Source organism: Phodopus roborovskii, unplaced genomic scaffold, assembly GCF_943737965.1.
Source record: "Phodopus roborovskii unplaced genomic scaffold, PHOROB, whole genome shotgun sequence".
Taxonomy (NCBI): Eukaryota; Metazoa; Chordata; class Mammalia; order Rodentia; family Cricetidae; genus Phodopus; species Phodopus roborovskii.
In genome coordinates, this window is record NW_026126567.1 from 15889127 (window position 1) to 15911386 (window position 22260).

General features: G+C 40.0%; 1 protein-coding gene across 1 annotated transcript in view; it reads left to right on the forward strand.

The window, feature by feature from the left end:
* Positions 1-22260, forward strand: part of Cpq (carboxypeptidase Q) — a 363792-nt gene that overhangs the window by 88502 nt on the left and 253030 nt on the right. The window contains exon 3 of the mRNA XM_051202536.1: positions 4713-4920. Coding sequence (XP_051058493.1) covers positions 4713-4920 — 208 coding nt within the window. The remainder of the gene's footprint in view (positions 1-4712; positions 4921-22260) is intronic.

The following is a 22260-nucleotide window of genomic DNA, read 5'->3' on the forward strand; positions in this document are numbered from 1 at the left end:
AGACTGATTCAGTCTTGTGCAGATCTGGGTGGCCTTGGACTCACAGAGAGATCCAGCTACCTCTGTCTCCTGCATTCTGGGATTAAAGGTGTGTGCCACCACTGCCCGGCTTCTGTGGCTAACGAGTGTGGCTGCCTTTGCATTCTGATACTTCAGGCAATCTTTATTAAATCATAAATAATATGTCATCACAGTAAATAAGACGTAACTCTGGGTATTTTGTCTTCATTTCCACAGTCTCTATGTGGAAATTCTCAACAGCCTAAGTCTTGCCCTAGAACATTGGTTCTCACTCAATTTGTGGGTCCTGACCCCTTTGGGGGCCCATACTGGCCTTTCACAGGAGTCACCTAAGACCATCAGAAAACACAGATAGTTATACTAAGGATTCATAACAGTAGCAAAATTACAGTTATGAAACAGTAACAAAGTAATTTTATGGTTGGGGGTCACCACAACACAAGAAACAGTTAGAGGGTTGCAGCATTAGGAAGGTTGAGAACCACTACCCTAGAGTAAAGTCTCCCTGACCTCCACATCCCATATCACCAACCCAGGCCTTAATACCATACAACAGCCCCCAGTTTATGAGTAAAAGCTTGAAAATAATTGATGACAACTTTGGCAGACCTTATATAGGTTTTTTTTGTTTGTTTGTTTTCTTTTTATTCCTCTTAAAAATAAAAGCTCCAAACTGTTATTTCCATATATTTTTTACATTTATTATTGAACATAGCAATGCAGTTAAAAGGAAGTGTGTGACATGAGGATGCAAATGACCAAAAATTCAAATTTTAGCTTTAATACCAACTTGCTATATAAATCTAACTCTCTACACTTCAGTGTCCTCATAAAAACTACTCTGTAGAGTTGTGGGCATTAGAATAACCAGTATGCACTCAAATATAGACATTAGTATTAGCACTTGCTCTGAAATACAGAAATATGAAAGGTCCTTGGAAAAATGCATTTGTGGAAGGTGATACAGCTGGGCCATTATATTTTGTTTCAGTTATTCAGTGTTGTATACACATACATGACACACACATGTGTGTGTCATATATATGTATGAGTCCTAGTTTACATTTGTATAACATTAATGACAAACACAGGCAAAAAATTTTACCTCCCATGTACCTCATGCTATCACAATGGGTGCAACTAGATCTCGTTAAGGGCTGTGGCAAAATTAAGGATGTTAAGTAGACTAAGAAGTTGGAAATAGGATGCAGTTATGAGTATAAATTTCACGGCAGGCCTTGCTGTGGACATTAACACTGTCCTTAGAGGCTTTTGTGAACAGCCTTGTGGAATGGGAGAGTAGGGAGAAGAGAGACAAGAGTTGCTGCTCATAGCACAGCCTGCATGTTTTCCTTGGTGGAGCTTGAAGGGAGGTTTCCAGATGGCCTCATTTTACTTCCGTGAGTTTGACAAAAACGTCTTCCCACGATATGTGTGGTAGTGTGTACATACCCCGCCTTCCCAAATATGGCTGCTGAGTACTGTCACCTGGTCTGTGACCTCTGGAGGAGGTCACAATCATGACTCACATTTGTTATGGGACTGTCATTAGCAAGTCCCTTGGGGCCAGCAGTGATGAGCTCAGCTATGGGCTCCTCTTTAATGGCTTGAGCTGTAGTAACTGAGAATTCTACCACCATGTGGTTATTTCAATGTAAACATACATCAATTATCATTAAATGGCATTAAGAATTTAGTTTTTCTGTCCCAATAGTTGTATTCTGAGTGCTCAGTGGCCTTGTATGGCTAATGGCTAAGGTGGCTCTAGGGTACAACATCAATGTCACTGCAGGAAATTCTCTCAGCGTTTGTTATTTTGACTCTTTCTGTCTCTATTATTATTTCCCAGGCACTGCTATCATTTCTAGATCTTTCTTGTCCTTTTGATTTGCTTCACTGCTAGCTGTAAAGATTTATGTAAAGGAAGGATATTTAGGCAAGTGTTCTCATATTCTAGAATCTGAGTTCTTATACCTGAAATTTATATTTATATTCAGACTGTCCAAGAGTGTCTTTGATGAGTCATTGATGTGTAGATGTGTGCTGGGTGAGTGGTATGAGAATGCATCCCTGGGTGGCTGTGGAAGGGCTATCAGGTTTTGTAGGGTGAGTTAGAATGTTATCTTATATAGGGAAGTTTTAATCAAAGGAAACACAATGACCAATTACGTTCACACACTACCAGGCACCCTTAGTTCCCCCCAAGATGTGCATGGCTCTAAATACCAAGGAGACCATCTTTGGGCCCCCAAAGAGTACAGAGAGCCCCAAATAGAGTTTCATTTATCTCTCACTGCTATACATACTCACTGAATACATACTCAGGCTTTACTAGCTCTGAATGAGAAGACAGGACAGGAAATATGAAGCCAGTAAATGCTCTTTAAAGCGGTGATTCTCAACAGAATCCTGGTAGACGAGTGATTTGTTCTGATGAAGAAGTTGGGAGATTGGGGTCCATAAGACATGATGTACAAGAGTATGAATAAAGACACCATGAACAAAGTTAGCAGAGAAAGAGAGAACTTTAAGGTCAGTACTAATGAAGTCTAAAGTGAAAGCAATCATGTATATAGAGGTAGAGAGGCTTGGAATGACAGGCTGAAAGGTGAGTCTTCTTTGACGTAGGATTTCAGAAGCAGGATAGAGCAAAGCAGCAGTGTAGTGGACAGATCTGGCTCCTCAGTGGTTAGTGTAGCCAAAAATGGAAACTCTTGGGGAGTTTTGAGTGAGTTGAGCCAGAGACTGAGATGCCAGATGGTGAAAGTGTTGGGAAGACAGTGTTTATAATGTCTAAAATATAGGTAATGAGGGCATGACATGAGTGCATGTAACAGGGTGAGATTGGATACAGGGGCTCAATCAGTGCTGATTTCTAAGAGGAAAAAAATATCAGTGTTTTGAATATTGACTGGGTGATGGAATGAAACAGACAAGTGAATCAGAGAGGACTCCACTTTCAGGGAAATGTATTCATTCAAACTCATCTTCTACATCTGCAGGGATGGGCTTTGACCTGTAGATGTTACAAATGATTTATATTGGCCTCTGAGCTGTTGAGGTTGCTTTATGGCTCTTGAAGTCTCCATCCTGTCATTCATCAAAGGAATTTGAGTTATATACCATAGTAAAGAAATGCCCTTCTATTAATTTAAATTTGAAAATTTGTAGAAATTTTGAATTATTGAATCTTTAATTAATGAAGAAAAGCTGAAAGCCATCTGCAAAATTACTGTTCAATACTAACAGTAACATTGGTCGGATTTCAAGGTTCTAGGTTCTAGGTTTCAGAAACTTAGAATTTGCCTACCAGAATGCTCATTCATATTTTCAACGAATATTTATTATGTGGAAAGCCGATGGCTTCCTTCCTTTTGTAATTGTGTTGCTTCTTTTGGATTGTAAACTAAGTTCCGGGTTATTGGTTGAGAAATGCTTATAGATTTGTAACTAGTCACAGCCCCAAGGATTCATATGGTGGGACCTATATTGAAAGCAAAAATTTCCTAGTACCTGAGCGAATTCTTAAAGGATTTTCCAAGTGACAGTTACCAATATAATGGCATCTTTTAAACTTTTAAGTAAAACACCTCCCAAAGAACCCAACATCCTAATTATCAGGTTTGTAATATTAAGAAAATATAACAGATATGTGAGCATTACTTCAGATTTTGCTAATATATTTAATAATTGCATGGATAAGGCCATATAGTAATAGGTGTCAGGCCTTAAGTTTGTATATCCCAAAATATACAAAAAGCAAACCTGAATAGATGTCTTTTAGTTAGGCTTAGCGACTGTATCTATCCTCTGTGTGTATGTATGTGGGTGTGTGCTTGTCTGAGTATGTGTGCATGACTATGTGTTTGTGTATGTGTATGTATGTGTCTGTGTATGTGTTTGTATGTGTGTAGGTATGTATATGGCTATGTTGATGTTTTTGCATGAATTCTTGGAAGACAGAAATCCTCTTCCTTTAATCAGAAAAGTGTGGTGACATGGGAAACGTATGAGGAAATAGGCACATGTAACCAGAAAAGAAGGATTTGAGGACATTTATACATGTTCTTCATTTTTTTTTATTTGAAGAATAGTAGTATATTTTGGTGATGAATTATTGTAAGTTGAGAAGCAAAGGAAGTTTCCATATCATTTTGGAGTGTTTTTATCAAAAGAAGAAAACAAGCTGACTTTTCATTTCTCTCATGAGAAGACATTGTTTGTTAAAAGTTGGGTTTATAAAAAAGCATTGTCTTCTAAGAGTATTCTTTCTAGGCTGCTACTGGAAGTTGTTTAATAACATCTCAAATTGGCTTTATGAAGGGCTAAATATGTGTTTCATTAACACTAAGATTTCTGAAATGAAATTTTAAAAATATATAATGTCCTCTAATGAAATACATGATTTCTTAGGAAAGAGGGGAAGGTATCATTTCAAGCAACTTGTGACTTAATACTAGCTGGTGCAATGAGTTGAGAAACCTTGAGTTGCATGTTATATCATTCTGCATGTTTTGTCCCTGTCTTGGGCAGATGACTAACTTTGCAATATTGTTCCCATGGTTCTTAGCTCTCAAACTTCAATCTTCAGTTTGCCAGATGTAGCCAACAGAACATGTGTGACCTTTTGTGTGCCAATTCTGCCTAGCTGATGGGAAGTCATAAGTTAATTGTTTGACTTTTATTTGTAGGCATTACAGCAGAAGTACTGGTAGTGACCTCTTTTGATGAACTCCAAAGAAGGGCATCAGAGGCAAAAGGGAAGATCATTGTTTATAACCAGCCTTACATCAGCTATAGGATGACGGTAGACTACCGTGTGCGTGGAGCTGTGGAAGCTGCCAAGGTGGGAGCTGTAGCATCCCTCATCCGATCAGTAGCTTCCTTTTCCATCTACAGGTGAGTTGTGTTGTTTGTTTAAGATATTTTCAAAAGTTAGTTTTCTATGCATGAAAAGACATGAGACAGAGAAAACCTCCCAAGTAAAAATACTGATAACACATGGAATCTCATCCCAGGTCTATTTGATTGGGATATTGTCATTGACTCTTTGAGATTCCCAGCATCATTTGTGAATTCCTCCGAAAGGGTTCCACATTCAAAATGAGCCCATAACATTCTTTCTATAATTAACATAATATGTATTTTGTTGGAGGGAGAACTAAATTCATGTCTGTGTTTCATCCAAGATTACTAATGATTACAGAGAGGCCACGCTGTTTTCCATGTTGCTACAGAGTGAAATAAGAACAGAGTGGATGACATGATGATGTCATAAAAAGAGCTTAGGGACTAGAGGGCCTTTGTGAACAGCTGTGTGAATGGATATGTTTATTTACCATGTCTGGCCTGGTAATTTTCCTGTACTGACAAATAAATGATTAGAAACGCACAAAATGATTTTTAAGCCTAAATGAAATAAACGTATGAAAAATACTTGTTTGTTTGTAGATGCCTAAATAAATAAATGTTTGGTGGTGTTGTTGGAGGACAACAGAGGGCTTGTATTCTCTAGACCCATGTTGAGGTAAAGGCAAAGTACTTATTGTTGCTGGAGTTTCTTTCCAGCCTGGTCCCACAGCTGTTTAGCCCCAAATAAACACACGGATGCATTATTAGTTGTAAAACTGTTGGCCGATGGCTAGGCTTCTCATTGGTTACTTCTTTCTTAATTATTAACCCATAACCATTTATGTATTTTCATGTGGTGTTGGCTTACCAGAGAATGCCTGAACCTGTTACTCCTTTGGTGGCTACATGGTATCTCCTAGCAGCACATCTCTCTGCCTCCTTACTTCTTCCTCTATAGTCCCACCCATCCCTCCTGCCTGGCCAGCAGCTAATCAGTGTTTAATTCATCAACCAATAAGAGAAACACATATACAGAAGGACATCCTCCATCAACTTACTTATTTTGTGTTACTTTAGAAATATTGAATGTGTATGACTGTTTGCATGTATATATTTTGGGGCTGGGACTGTGGATTGTTCTGCTTTGTGAGTACCAGGAAATAAAGCCTTGTCATCTATAAGAGCAGTAAGTGCTCTTAAACACTGAGCTCTTACTTTTAGTTTTTAAAGGTATAACCCCCAACCCCCAGGATTTTGTTATATGTCCAATCTTGGCTTGAATTTTGAGCTTGAATGATTCCCCTGTCTCAGTCTCCTAAGTGAGTGAAACTGGCAGCATGTACCCACTGTCCCAGGCCAAGGTGCTTCAATGTATCTTATTCCCAGAAAGAAATTTAATACTGCAATGGATTAAAGCTTTAGAAACTGGCATGTGCCTATTTGGCTAAGTTTAATAGCTGTATATGGTATTGTCATACACTGATATCAATACAATAAAATAAATACTTTAGAAAAGCAGATAAAAGGAGCAACACATTAATGAAGCCCAGTCTGAGTTGTCAAAACTGCAAAAGTAATTGCAAATAAGGTTTATTTAGGTCCCAGAACTGGACTTTCTGTTTCTATTATAAAAGAAAATACATTCTTCATAACTGCTATTTGGAGCTGAAGACACAGCTGGCTGGCCTTAGTTAGAACTCTTTACCCCCTAAAATAAAACCAGCAGCTGGGATGTGCAGTCAGAACAGTTGTACAGAGTGCAAAGTGAAGGATGGAGGCTGTTTTTATTTTACAGGGATAAGATGTCTTCCCTGGGTAGCAAGATAATACAGGTTAAAATCACCCACTATGAGTTCTGTGAGAAAAGTTCCAGTTACATCATTGTCACAGAACTAAAAATAATACTCTTTGTCAAGTCTTTAGTGGTTTCAAGACTGGTGAAATAATGACTGGATCATACCCTTTTGGATGGTTAATCTTCCCAGGAGAGAAATCCAAAACAGCTAGCTTACTTCCCAGACTGCCTCAGCTACTCCTTAGAATAACACACTCAGCAAGCTGTGGTCATTTGCCATGATTTCACTGGTCATGAGGCATAAATTATGGAATGAGTCTGTTGCTGTATGAACCTGGAACGTAGCCAAGAATCTTTAAGGACTGCCATCACACATTCCCAGATGACTTAATGCTCAGCCATCAACCAGGGCTCATTGGCCTGTTTTTTATTTGTTTATTTTTTTTGCTGTTTATTTTTCCTTCAGCATAATAAAGACATCTGGAAACATAGGCTACATCCTGGAAGTGAGAATTGCCCAGCATGGACTTTTAGGATGTTAGCCTAGAAAGCTTGGGATCAGCAACTTTTGCTGTATAAAAGCAACTTTTTCTTCTTGTGTCTAGATCTGGCTTTTATAACCAACAACATGTCCCTGGTCTGTTAATGCTATAACTCCATTTTGGCAACACAATGGATTAATATTGGCCATGACATATTATCTTTGAGTGCTTTCATACATGTCATGTTACTTATTGTGATATCAACCTGAAGGATCATGCAGATAGGGCATTATTTTTTCCATTTCTAGGTAGGAATGTAAACATTCAGAGAATTGGATGCATTTGCATATTGAATTCTTTCATCCTGAAAAGTAAAAATCAAGACAAAGAAAGCTTTCTTTGTTCCTTCTTTGGTTGTTTTAAAACCTGGTTTCTGTAAGGCATATTTTATATTTCCATGATTCTTTATCCTTCCTTCATTACAGATATTTTAGTGTGGCTTTGGTGAGTACTAAGAAGAAACTTATTAAAGTCACATAGCTCTCAACTTCTCAAATGCACTGGATTTTAGGACTTCTTTTTCTAATACACCTCTTCCTATGTCCCTCTGTCTTCCAATGTCCCTCCCTCTTCCCATGCCCCTACCTCTCCCCATGTCCCTCCCTCTTCCCATGCCCCTCCCTCTCCCCACGTCCCTCCCTCTTCCCATGCCCCTCCCTCTCCCCACGTCCCTCCCTCTTCCCATGCCCCTACCTTTCCCCACGTCCCTCCCTCTTCCCATGCCCCTCCCTCTCCCCACATCCCTCCCTCTTCCCATGCCCCTCCCTCTCCCCACGTCCCTCCCTCTTCCCATGCCCCTACCTTTCCCCACGTCCCTCCCTCTTCCCATGCCCCTCCCTCTCCCCACGTCCCTCCCTCTTCCCATGCCACCCTTTTCCACTGACCCTTTCCCTCCTTATGTCATTATATTTCTCTCTTTTTCTTCCTATTTCTTTGGCAGCTGACTAAGAAGGTTCTACCTAAGCATTCTCCATAAATTCTCTATAAATGTTCCGCCATGTATCCACCTACCTGTTGATTCTTCTCTTGAGTGTTCTAGGTTGATGCCCATTTTAGTGTTCACAAACCCCAAACTCTTTCTCTTTACCTCTCCCTGTTGCATTTTCTCAGTAAAAATTTCTGTCCTGCACATCACATAGTTCATAATCCTTAGTTGTATTTTTCTTTCTTTGTCTCGTTTCTGGTAGTCAATCAATCTCTTAGCTTTAGGAGATGCAACCAAAACTGCTCCATTTCCCAGAATCTCTCTAGAACTTTCTATATTTCCAGTTAGCTATCAGTGCATCTTTTCTCTGCATCCCTCAACTCACTGTCTTCCTGTCACACCCTGTCCTTCATTGTTCACCTTAGGCCTTTCTTCTGGGGAACATCCTCTAATTCAAGATAGTCCCTCCCAGTTATCTACCTCTTTTTGGTACATCATCTGTATGCCCTTGATATCCAATGTGCTAGATGCAGTTTTGGTGCATGATTTGATAGTGTAGACTACTACTGACAAGCAGCTTTATATCTCACTCACTTAGCAGCTACTTCTTTCCATCTTGTGACTCTAACTTCTTAGACCTGAGTCTTCTGCATGGATCTAAACAAGAAGCTGATTGAGAGCTGACAGCCCATAGGGAGGGGTTTTCATGGGTATTTGTTTGTAGGCCTAGATATAGGGTGTCAAATCCATTTGTATTCTATTGGGTGGCATGCCTGCACATGAAGGCTAAGAAATCTGGTTTATCTTTATGTCTAAGGAAAATTAATTTGCTGGAAAACTTTTCAGTTTGCCCAATTGCCTGATTATACAATATGCTCTAAGTCCCAGAAAGACATTGATTTCACACACACACACACACACACACACACACACACACACACACACACATACACACACGGGTGGGGGGGTTGGAGTATATAAGGTTTATTTTTAGCACCCGGCATAACATTTGATGCACAGTAGAATTCTGTAACTGGCTATTGAAGAGATGAACTTGTTGGAGATTGTAAAATAAAACATGACAGATATGATACCAAGTCAGGTGATTCAGTTCCCAGTTTTCACTGGCCAAACTATAAATTCTTCATAGTAAGCTCAGAATATCTTGGTTTATTTTTGTTGGAACACTCTTTATTTGTTTTGGAAATAAACTATCCAAATATACAAATTATAAATATATTTTCTTAAAAAAATAGTGATGAAGAACGGCGTTTTCAATTGATGATCAGAAAAAATGTTTCTCTGTGGTGAGGCTTTTCCCTGCAACTGTAGGGGAGAAGGTGACACTGGACTCGATTTAGGAATAGAGCAGAAACTAGCAATGCTAGGGAACAGAATATCTGTTGCAGCTTGTCACAGGTTACCCTTATGGTTAGAGTCCTCACAGGACAGTTTCATTTGGCCACCTTGATAGCAACAGTCTTTAGTGTAACCACTAGCACCAGCAGCCATTTTGGAGGAGCATGTGGCTATGGGATACCCTCAGAAGAGAGCCTGTTGTTGGCTGGCAACATCGCCTTCAGGTGATGTAAGTTTTCTGAGCTGCATGATCTAGAGCTTGTCTGCTTACATTCACTTCAAAGAGGAGACTTTCCATTTTATTGATGCTTTTTTAATGGTCTGACCTTTCACTCATCATTGAGCATTAGCTTATGAGAGCTTTTCAGTTTTTTTTTTCTGAATGTTAAGTATCTCTTATTTCTGCAATGAGAAAATATTTTAATAATAATAGATATAATTAATTATAAGGAAGTTCTAGAGAATAAAGCAGCTTTATGGAACCATTTGTCCTAGGTTGCTTCTAAAATTTATCATATTTTAATCATCAAATATTTACTGAGAACCTCCCTGAAATATCTTAGGCACAAGTGGGCGATTAAGATAAGTTAGATCTCTCCCTCCCCTCGTCTTTCTTTCTTTTTGTGTGTGTGTATGTGCACACGCGTGCAGAGGTGTATGTGTGCACATGTGTATGGACATTAGAGGACAGCCTCCAGCGTTGTATGTTGGTTGGAAACTTTCCAAAGGGGCTGGGATGGATGGCCAGGAAGTCTCAGGAACCCATTCGTCTTTTCTTTCCAGCCCTGGGATCATAGTATGTGCCTTCATAATTTTTATTTTTTTTTAATGTAACCAAGACAAGCATTTTAGTGACAGAACTATCATCTAAGCCCTATAAGCCCTAGTCGTTGTTCCTTCAGAAATATTCTAGCTAGGCAGCAGATAAGCCCAGATGATGAGTCAAATGGACTTCATATGTAGTGTGAAATGTATGGTTAGGGAAATGGATGGAGAAAGGCAATGACCACAGACTGAATTCCATGTGCTATTGTGCTAAGCTTCTCCAAAGGTTTGATTGTTTTAATTAGTTCTTTATGAGACTCATTAGAAGTAGAAACTAATGTTTGTAATTCGGAAGTTTATAGTGATTAAATGGTTTTTCAAGTTATATAGTGTGTGAAGAACTGGGTTCAAACTCATATCCTCTTGGTCTTAATTCTTTTATCCCTCAATCTAATGCTGTAGGAGTCTAGAGGAGATAACAAATCAATGAAGATGTAGCCTTGCTCTACAATTGACAAGAAGGTATAAAGGCATTCTATGGTAGATCAAGGGGAAAAAATGGAATGCATGATGTATTTGGATGATATTCAAGTGGATCAGTTTAGCTGGAGTCAAGTCTACTCGGGGATCCGAGAAATATAAGTTTGGGGTAAGCAGAAGAGATAAGATTTTGAGAATCCAGAGTATTCAGTATAATGCAGAGGAAATGGAGATGCATTGAGTATGTTGGTGCTTTCTTCCCACTTCCTTTGATAATATCAGCAACGTTGCTGAAATATATAACTTTAGGCTCCACCAGGGATCCATTAAATGGTAAAGCCTGGGGTTGCAGTCCAGCACGTGGCTTGACAAGCCCTCCAAGTTTCTGGTGCACATTGACATTTAAAACTACAGCTTTAGAAGCCTGGCAGTGGTGGTGCACGCCTTTATTCCAGCACTCGGGAGGCTGAGGCAGTCAGATTTCTGTGAGTTAGAGGCCAGCCTTGTCTACAAAGCTACACAGAGAAACACTGTCTTGAAAAAACAAAAACAAAATACTACCGTTTTAGAAATGTTAACCTCCATGGGTGCATTGCCTTCTTGGAGGAGAGTTAGGGTGTCCCAACAGTACAGACTGAAAGAGGTGATAAATGATGGGGAGAAGGGTAGCAAAAGAGTATGAAAACAATTCAGATCCAAACTTGATAGCCCGTTAGACTTGAGGTGGAGTTAAGGTGGACAAGAAGGCTTGAAATGCTATGAGATCAGTCTATACTCGTGTCAGTTAAGAGTTTTTGTTTGTTTTTAAATCAGGTTTTATATAACTGTTGGGGGTTGTAGAATTTAAAGTAAAGCCAGATCTGTGACATACCTACAGTAACACCCAAGTCCTTTCTGACGGGGCATGTGTCCATGGTGCCCAGTGTCAGGGCCCTTTTATTTGTATTTCTCTCAATGCTCTTGCCGGGCTAGTGGCTATAGGTAGATGAGTCCACGGTCTTTGCTCTAAGGGTACCAGCCTAAGAGAATACAATGGTTTAGACATTCGAGGGCAACAACCATTTTGACTTTCAGACATTTTGAGTTTGAGGTGACTGTAAAACAGGCCCATTGATCTGATCTCTACATTTTTGTAAGAAAAGCACTAAAATGTCTCAGCATTTCCATGTCCCTCTTGTCCCTGTTTTGGATCACCCAGAGCAACTTAGCATCCAAGGCTGGCTTCCTTGCAGTGCAGTGCACCTTGGGACTTGCACCTTCTGTTTTCTTTGCGTGGGATCTCAAGAATGTAAAGTCATTTTTATATTAGCCCACGTAAAATATAATTCAGGATGTGACTCTCTTGGTACAAAACTGTTGTATTTCTATTGCCAAATATGCTCCCCCACCCAGTTATCTTCTCTATTGCCCTAGACAATAGCACAGACTATAAGTTTTAATCAGCCAAGGAAGCAAAAGGCTCCTCATTATGTTGCTGTGATAATTGTGTGCCCACATGGGGTAAGGATTCACTGAGACTGATACGGGATGAGATATGGAGAGGCTTTGCTTCATAAGTATGATATGCTTACCTTCGCATCACTTACTCTTTGTGTACTGCAGTGGTTCATAACCCCTTTGGGGGCTGCATATCAGATATTTACACTATGCTTCATAACAGCAGCAAAATTACAGTTATGAAGAAGCAACAAAATAATTTTATGGTTGGGGATCGTCGCAACGCGAGGAACTGGAGTAAAGAGTCACAGCACTGGGAGGTTGAGAACCACTGGTGTTCTGTAGCAATAGCCCGAGTGAGGAGAGCAAGGGAGAGGAGCAATCAGGTTAACTTGACTAAGAGTTGATGAAACATTCAGCTGTGGAGAGAGCTGAGTGAATCCAGGTGATGTTTATGGAGTGTCAGCGAGAGGGAGAAAGCTATGCCATCTGGCAAGAAAGATGTGAAAAAGTATATAAATCAATCTCTATAATGATGCTTAATTAATACAGAGTCGATAAATGACATAATTGGGCTACATCACAGAGTTAAATAGCTTCAAAGAGGGAGCTGATTAAAGCCATTACAATTTATAAAACATTCTTCATCTTAAGAAAGCGTCTTGATGAGATTTTTGTAATCAGGAGGCCAGCTTAAAGCATTCCGAGCAGAGGTGAAATGTCTTACGAGCTCTATTTTGAAAGCCAGTCATTCTCAGGGACAGAAAAAAAAAAAATGCTCACTCCTTTTTTTTTTTTTTTATGAAAAAAATAATGCTTCGTAATTCACATTTAGATCATCTTGGTTTTTTGATGTAACGATGGTTTGGTTCTTCAGTGTGACCTTGGGATAATTAGCTTGCTTTAAACTGTTTTGAAATACAGTTGCTACGGAGTAGGGTGGGCATATGTGTCTGCTGCTGAAAAACAAGGAAAAGCCACTCCAAGTAAAGACAATACAACTGGGAGAGCCTTGATCATGGGCTCTTTTCCTCCCTCACTTTGTTTTTGTTTAATGCACTCTGAGACCCGTAACAGATGTGCAGTAATCAAGTCCTGTGCCAACGCTCATCACTTATGCAGGTGGAGGCCACTGTGCTCCCACAGGGGGAACAGAGAAAACCCACATAGGATGCTACAGTTTTCCCTTCCCAGCATCTTCTTCTTTCCCCTATTCTGTGGCTTTTAAAGGGTGTGTTCTTGTCTTTGTCCCAGATGGTCCTTAGTCTTTGCATGCAGGTCACTGCTGCTTTTAGTTTGACAGGCATCCTACCCATTTCATTTTAGAGACTCGGGCACTGCACTATGGATTCTGAGTGCCTGGGTGTGTGTTTAGCCACTTGAGAGACATGCACCCTTGGGAACTTGTGAAGCTCGTTGTGCCTCAGTTAATCTACAAAATGGCACAAATAGACTTTTGTTTTTTTGTTTTTGTTTTTTTTTTTTTGAGGCTAAATAGAATAACGGTATCACCTGGTAAACAGAACGTTTTAGTTTGTTTACACTTGCTCGTGTGTTGGGGTGGGGATGCTCACATACCTGCAGGTGTGTAGCAGCCAGTGCCCAGACTTCAGCTGTTGTCCCTCGGGTGCTGTTCACCTTGCTTTCTGAAATAAGGCCTCTCACCTGCCTACAACTTTCCAAGTAGGCAAGCTAGCTGGCCATTGAGCACCATGGATCTAGCTATATCTGCTCCCCATACTTGGATTACTGCAGGCAGGGAATTCAACTCAGATCCCCATGCAAGCAGTGACTGAGCGGTCACCTGGCCTGCACAGGTAATTTTAAATACACAAAGGTAGTATTGTCATATAGTTTTAGGTACTATTGATTGGCTATAGTTAGTGAATGAAAGAAGAAGACATTGAATATGTTGTAGAAAGGGAAGGAAAACAAAATGAATGAGGAAGGCAAGGAAGGGGTAAGGAAGAATTTGGCTTATTTAGTATCATCATAGGTGGTGGCATATAATTGCAGTTATCTGGCTGGGAGACAAACAGTAACATTATATTCCCATTCAGATCTCTGTCTTCACAGCTCATATGTTTATTCATCTGTTTTCCTAAAAGATTGGCAGTTTGTTCATTAACTTGTTCCCAGGGATGTGCATAATAGATAGCACACAGTAGCACTGGAATGGGTGGATAAAGAATCACAGGCATCCTATCCAGTTTTGCTAGCATGTAAACTCAAGACATCAGCATTTCACATCCAAAAATACTGAGTAATATAGAAGAGGTGACTAACCTTTTAAATTGCTGCTTATCAAAAATAAAACTGTTAGAAGCCGAGAGCGCACTATATTCAAATAAAGTATTGCAACTGCATATTACTAGGTGCTTTATGGGCCTGTTATAATTAGCAGTCTGTTTGTTTCTCAAGTATAGGCTGTCATTTTTTTTTCATCTGCTTATAGCCTTGCTATAAAAATTTACTCTTAGTTTCTATTTTATGATGGAGCATGAATTGTCAGATATTAGGGGGAGGAAAGCTGAAAGATCAGAGAAGCAAAAGAACCAGCTATTAGTTCTTACCTCTACCTCAGACTGAATGGGTGATCCTGTCTCCAGGAATCCTCAGACTGCATCTGTCTCCATCAAACCTCAGACTGCACTGAGCTCCTGTCTCCTCCAGCCTTACTTTCCTCTCTAGTGCTGGGATTAAAGGCGTGGGATCCCAGGTGCTGAGATCACCTTTGTGTGAGCTCTGTTTCTCTTTTAGACTGGATCAATTTCCTGTATCTCAGAGTGGCCTTGAATTAACAGAGATCTGTCTGCCTCTGTTTCCTGAGTTCTGGAATTACAAGTATGTACCACTACTGCCTGGCCTCTATGGCTGACTAGTGTGGCTAGTTTTGTACTCTGATCTTCAGGCAAGCTTTATTTGTTAGATCACAAACAAAATGTCATCACAGTGCATTCATAATTTACAAAAATAAATCTTCATCTATTTCAAGCTTTCTTATCATTAAAAGAGCCAAATTAAAAATCACATTACTATGACATTTTTCTTTTTCTAATGGGAAAAGGAATTTAATGCATTTAAATTCAAGTTTCAGGACCGTGAGAATTTTTGCTTATTTGGTGACTTTTGATAGATGTTTGCTACAGCATAGGAACAAAAAGAATCATATTCCAAGGAAATGATCTTCACCAACCCCACATCTGATAGAGTACTGATTTTCAAAATATACAAAGAACTCAAGAAGTAGTCACCCAAACACCAAACAATCCAATTAAAAAGTGGAGTACAGAACTAAACAGAGAATTCTCAACAGAGGAATCTAAAATGGCTGAATGAAAGACACTTAGGAAATTTCTCAATATCCTTAGCAATCAGGGAAATGCAAATCAAAATAAGTCTGAGATACCATCTTACACCCATCAGAATGGTTAAAATGAAAACCACCAATGACAGCTTATGCTGGAGAGGATGTGGAGAAAGGGGAATGCTTGTCCATTGCTGGTGGGAATGCAAACTCATACAGCTACTTTGGAAATCAGTATGGCAGTTCCTCCGGAAAATGGGAATCAGGCTACCTCAGGATCCAGCAATTCCACTCTTAGGCATCAAAGGATGCACATTCATGCAACAAAGACATCTGTTCAACTATGTTCATAGCATCTTTATTGGTAGTAGCTAGAACCTAGAAGCAACCTAGATGCCCCTCAATCGAAGAATAGATAAAGAAGATGTGGTACATTTACACAATGGAATACTACTCAACAGAAAAACAAAACAAAACAAACAATGGAATTTTGAGGGCTAGAGAGATGGCTCAGCTGTTAAAGGCTAGGCTCACAACCAAAAACAATGGAATTTTGAAATTCTCAAGCAAATGGATGGAACTAGAAGAAACAGCTCTAAATGAGGTAGCCCAGTCACAGAAAGACAAACATGGTATGTACTCAATCATATATGGATATTTGACATAGAGAAGAAGTTTACCAGAATATAATCCACACTTCCAGAGAAGCTATGAAAGAAGGAGGACCCTAAGAGAGACATACACGGTCCCCCTCTGAAGGGGAAAGGGACAAGAGCCCCTGAACAAATTGGGAGCATGGGGGGGGAGGGAGGGAGGAGAAAGAGAAGGGGAGAAGAGGCGGAGGAGAACATGAGGGATCAGGAAGACTGAGTGGGTAGATGACTAGAGGAGAGCAAGAAAAGAAACACATCAATAGGGTTTAAAGAGAAATCTGGCACTAGGGAATTGTACAAAGATCCATAGTGATGACCCCAACTAGGAATCTAAGCAATAGTGGAAAGGCTACCTTAAATGCCCTTTCCTTATAATAAGAATGATGACTTCCTTAAATGCAATCTTAGAGCTTTCATCCAGTAGCTTATGGAAGCAGAAGCAGAGATCTGTAGCTAAGCACTGAGCCAAATGACTGGAATCCAGTTTCGGAGAGGAAGGATTGATGAACAAAGGGATAAAGACCATGCTGGGAAACCCCACAGAAATGGGAACTTATGGACCTCAGTCTGACAGCTGGGGAACCAACATAAGACCAAACCAGGCCCCCTGAATGTGTGTGTGTCAGCTAAAAGGTCAGGGCAGTCTATGGGACCTCTGGCAGTGGAACCAGGATGTAGCCCTAGTGCAAATGGACTTTGGGAGCACATTCCCCATGGAGGGATACTCCCTTAGCCTAGAGAAACAGGGGAGGGCCTAGGCCCTACCCCAAATGAATTGACAAACTTGGATAATCTCTCATGGAAGGCCTCACCCTCCCTGGAGGATGGATGGGAGATGGGATTATGGTCCAGTGGGGGGGGGTGGGAGGGAAAGGAAATTGGAATTGATATGTTCCAAGTTCCTGCTGCCTTGACTGTAGGGATAATATTTTTTGTACACTGTGAAGATGTGTCTCCATTTTACCTCACCTGCTTAAGGCAGTTCTTGTTGGTTTAATACAGAGCCAAATAGCCAATAGCTAGGCAGGAAAATATAGGCTGGACTTCTGGGCAGAGATAGGAACTCTGGGAAAGAATCTGTGGCAGGAGGATTCTCCAGCCAGATGAAGAGGAAATCAGACACACAGTACTGAGAAGAGGTATTGAACCATGTGGCTAAATATAGGTTAATATAAACAGGTTAGTTTAGGTTTTAAGAACCTAAGCTAAGGCCAAGCTTTCATAATTAACAAAAAGTGTTTATGTCATTATTCAGGAGCTGACAGTTCAAAGAAAGTCTGGCTGTACTTGACTGTTTTGTCACTATGGGACTGTATGTACCCTTGAACTGTGAGTCACAACATGTTCTATCACAGCAACAAGAAAAGTCACTAACACAAGTGATAACTAGAGTGTGTGTGTGTGTGTGTGTGTGTGTGTGTGTGTGTAGTTCCTATTCCTTTTGTTCCAAGAAACAAAGTATTGCCAAGAAAGAGAAGGAAAAGAAAGAGAGGAGGGGGGGGGGAAGGGAGCCTTTGTCAGAGACTTAGATAAGACTTGGCCAAGGCCACCTATTTTGCTTACTTCTCTCAAGGTCATGTTTTAGCACTTCTAATCTGGAACTATTCCCTGGTCTTTTAAATATTTCATTACGCTGACATTTCCCCCCACAAGAATACAGGACCACTGATTTGTCGGTGAGCTTCCATTTGCCTTTGTTGAGAACTGCATTGTGACTGACTGTCCTATTCTAGCACATTGGGTAAATAATGTCATTTGTTATTGGCAGTCTATGTTTGATGCTTTCCAGAGGCATTTCCCCTGACTTTTTTGACTCTAAGGAAGCCTTTCCTGAGGTGGGATGTCATCATGATATGGCAAGGTGACTTGTGACTTCTGAACCCTAAAATTGTAGCACCCATTGAGGATTCTTGCCTGAATCATTCAACATATTTGTTAATTGTAAATCTCTTTCTAACTCAGCTATTATTTCTGTTTTATTGTTTGCTAGCAGCCATGCCTGTTTTGACTTTCTATCCTCTTTCCCTACTTGGGTTTCTGAGCAAACCTTCTTGGAATTTTGCAAGTGTGGGAGACGTGGTAGCTAGCTCTAATGGTACATTTTGCACAAAGTTGTATAATTTGGGGAGAATCTCAGTGAGGCTGACCTGTGGGCATTTCTGGGGAGATTGTTTTAGTTTAATTGATGTTGGAAGACACAACCCACTGTGTGTGGTACCATTCCCTCTGCAAGGAGTCATGAACCAAGAAAGAGTGAAAGAAGTCAAGATGAGCACAAGCAAGCAAGCAAATGCGCTAGTCTGTATTCTTTTCTCTCCATTCTTGACTGTGGCTATGACTTCACTACATGTTTTGAGTCCTTGCCTTGACTTCCTCATAGTGATGGCCTGTATACCAGAATTGAAAGCTGAAATAAACCCTTTCCTAACAAGTTGTTTGTCAGATGGTTTTATCACTGCAGTAGAGTTGAAACTAAGACAGCAAAAAATGACTATTGTCATTATTTTGGTTAGCATGAGTATTTGTGTCTGATATGTGTGCATGTGTATTTGTGCTTGTATAGGCACATGAATATGCATGTGTGCTTGTATTCGCGTGGAGCTCTGTGCAATTCATGTTAGAGTCTTTCTCCATGGCTATCTATCTCAATTCTTTTGAGGCATGGTCTTTTAATAGGCAGGTATGAATAGTCTAAATAGCCAGCTTGCTCTAGGACATCCCTGTCTCTGCCTTCTCAGGCTAGAATTTCACAGGGGCCTGCCCTTCCTTTTCTGAGGACTGCAACTCAGTTCTCATCCATGTACAACAAGCTCCTCATCTGCTGACTCACCTCACTAGTCCTGTCATCATTATTTTTGATAAAGCACCCAAACTACCCAATAAATGTCAAAGTCCATATTATATGACAAGCTTGGATATTTGAATCATTGAAAGGATTTTTTTTTTCCTCACTCATTGTAACCCACATTACCAATTAGTAGCCAGATAGGTCAGCCAATTAGTAAGATGTAATCAATATTTCCTCTGAATTTTCTTTTTAAACTAGTAGTGTGAGCTTTAAGATAATGACTCCTGATGTTATTTTTAATTTACTGTTACTAATGTTCATCACACACCCGTGAAGCTCCCCCACTGCATACAGAATTGCTGGTAATCTTTAACAGAAGCAAGCAGCGATTTCAACTCTGGCAATAGCTTCTGTTTTCCCAGATGTTTTGTTGATATTGTTTTCTTTTCCTTTACTTTTCTTGAATTCACCAGTGCTGATGTTGAAGATTGTTTTCAAAGAGCATTTTATTTCCAGGAGAAATAAGGGCCTCGGAGTGGGTTTTCAGAGGCCCCCAGGATGCATCTCTAGGTGAGCTTACCTCATATCTGTGATATAGTATGGAGCATTGTAAGTTGTCCATTGCTCCTACCCCTAATGCCATCAGTGCCCATGAAGGAGAAGCTGGCATTGGAAATAGAGTCAACACTCATATTAATAGCTGAACCTACGTGGGCTGCTGCTAAGTAAACATTTGACATCTTGGTGAATTTAGTTTTTAATACATTCCAGCTTTAGTTATCTATTCATTGGTTTGGTAAGCATTTGTTAAGTGTCTTCTCTCTCTCAGGCTAGGAGAGTGCTAAGATTTATAGAGGTAGATGCTTTTGTGTAGAATGGGGTAGGGATGGGGCTCCTTAATAAGAAGAATGCTTCATTTCAAACATAACACTTATTTAAAACAAGAAATAACGTAAAGACATTTTTAAAAGGGGCTTAATAGTATAAAATTGGAAAATTTAGAAAAATATCTTTTAACAAATTACCAGTGCGACTGAAATGTTTCTTGCGTAGTTGTTGCTTTCATAATCTTTGTTCGTCATATGACAATGAATTTGTGCTGTATTTTTAAAAGAGAGTGAAAAATGCAGTTTTTTAGAATGTTGATCAAAATTTCATTTTTGCCATTTAGTTTTGGGTAGTTTATTTTAGCACTATAGCTTCTATCTGATGTCCTCATGGGTAAAATGTAAGGTTTTGGGACATTTTACAAACTTTCTTTCTCTTAGCTGGATCCTCAATGTCTATAGACAATTCATTGCTGCCCAGTGTGATCAAGAATATGAGAGAATGGAAATCAGAAGGGATTTTAAAAGTTCAGTACTGTATAACTGGAGTTTCTTGTCCCACCAGGTTCAACAGCCCTTCAGCCCCAAATAAGCACACAGATGCTATATTAATTAAAAAATTGTTGGCCAATGGCTAGGGCTTCTTATCAGCTAGCTCTGTCTTAATTATTAGGCCATTTCTATTAATCTATATATTTCCACATGGTCTTGGCTTACCGGAGAATGCCAGGACCTATTACTCCTTTGGTGGATACATGGCATCTCTTTGCAGTGCCTCTTTGCCTCTCTCCCTAGCCCTGCTGCTCTTCCTGCCTCTGTTGACCAAACAGTGTTTATTTTATCAACCAATAAGAGAAACATATACACAGACGAACATCCGAGATACTACTACAGTCCTGTAAGGCTCATTGGTTGGAGCTGCTGTCCCCATGTGTCACCATGGATGTTAGTAGGTGACCCCTTCGCCTTCATCCCCACTGTTAGTTCGAGGCATATTTCCAGGCCTTCTCTGGGTGTCAATGTTTGGCACTTTACAAGCCGCTTTCTCCCATTTGTACTTCTATCCAGCCCTTTAACAAATAGCTGGTCTATCACTTCACTTTATAGAGCTACAGAACTTGGGGCTGAAGGTTGCTCAGCTCATGAAAATCAGACCAAGGGGATGTGCTTTAGTTCCTGATGACATTTTTTTTTTTCTCCCAAATCTCCAGGTTAAACCTCTGTCAAATAATACTCATTTCCCCATGACTTCACATCAATGTATTTGGGTATGCATTGATTTAATCTCTGTATCCTCCCCGAAGAGAATTATTAGACTATCCTGTCAGACTGTAGCCTGAACATTATCCTAAGAAATGAAAACTCAGCTTATGCAAAGGTGAGACTTCCAGGGACCTTGTGCTTTCCTTTTCTAGTAGGGAAAGAGCCTGTGTGCTAGCCAACTGGCTTTCCCCTGGCACTCAAGTTGGATTTTAATCTCCAAGGAGGCAAGGCTGACAAAATGTCATCTCTTCCTGATAAGGAAAGAAGCTGTGAGGTAGGTCCTCATTGTTTACACCCCTCAAGTTTCTTAGCACTGACTGTGCCTGTAACACCATAGCACATTGAAAAGCCTGCACGTCGGGGAACTCTTTAATAGGGATTCTGGTGCTCATAAATACCTCTAAGAGGCAGTATGACATTCTACTGATTTTATCTTTAATTAGAGTTATTCCCTGTAGGAAACTCGTGTTTATGGATGCATGCTTAAATATTGCACAGTACTGACCTGAATTTTACTACTATAAATTTCGAAGAAGGGAAGAGAAAAGAACATTGATGCCAGTTTTGAAATGTTGGGTGCATTGTGCATATTATCTCAACCGAACATTTACATGAGCCTTTGGAGGCAGAGAGCTTTGCATCAGTTTGTTTGAGCAGCTAGGTCAAAGTCTTGTCCTGAGTCATTTGGAGAAAATGTTGTTTAATGATCTGTTTTCTTACTTAAGAGAGTTTTTATCCAACTGAACTGGAAATGAAAAAAGCAAACAAACCCCTTACCCAGTTGAGGTTCTTTGTGTAGTTGTTTCACTAATGCTTACAATAGAGGTCACAGTGTGTTCCAATTGAGAAGATCAGGCTGGAATGTTTTAGGCTATTTGTGTGGCCTAAGGCTGTAGAAGGGATGGTTTACAAGAAAGAGAAAATTTTCTTACAGACCTGGAATTCTGGATGTTTAAGATTGAGAAGCCAGCAGGTTTAGTGTCTGGTGAGATGAAGTATTGCTTCCAGATCTCACAGAGGAGCAAGGCTGCATCTTCACCTGTGGAAAGTGAATGGTGCCTGAAGCCTCTTTTACAAGACGGCACATTGCATTCTGTGTCCTGGGCACATCTCAATACCATCACATTGGCCATTAAGTTCTAATACCTGACTTTTGGAGGCTGAAGGGTGAAGTCATAGCAAAGAGAAAAACAAACCTACCTACACATGAACATTTATAACTCTGGGCGAGCCTGAAGAAGCTTCTA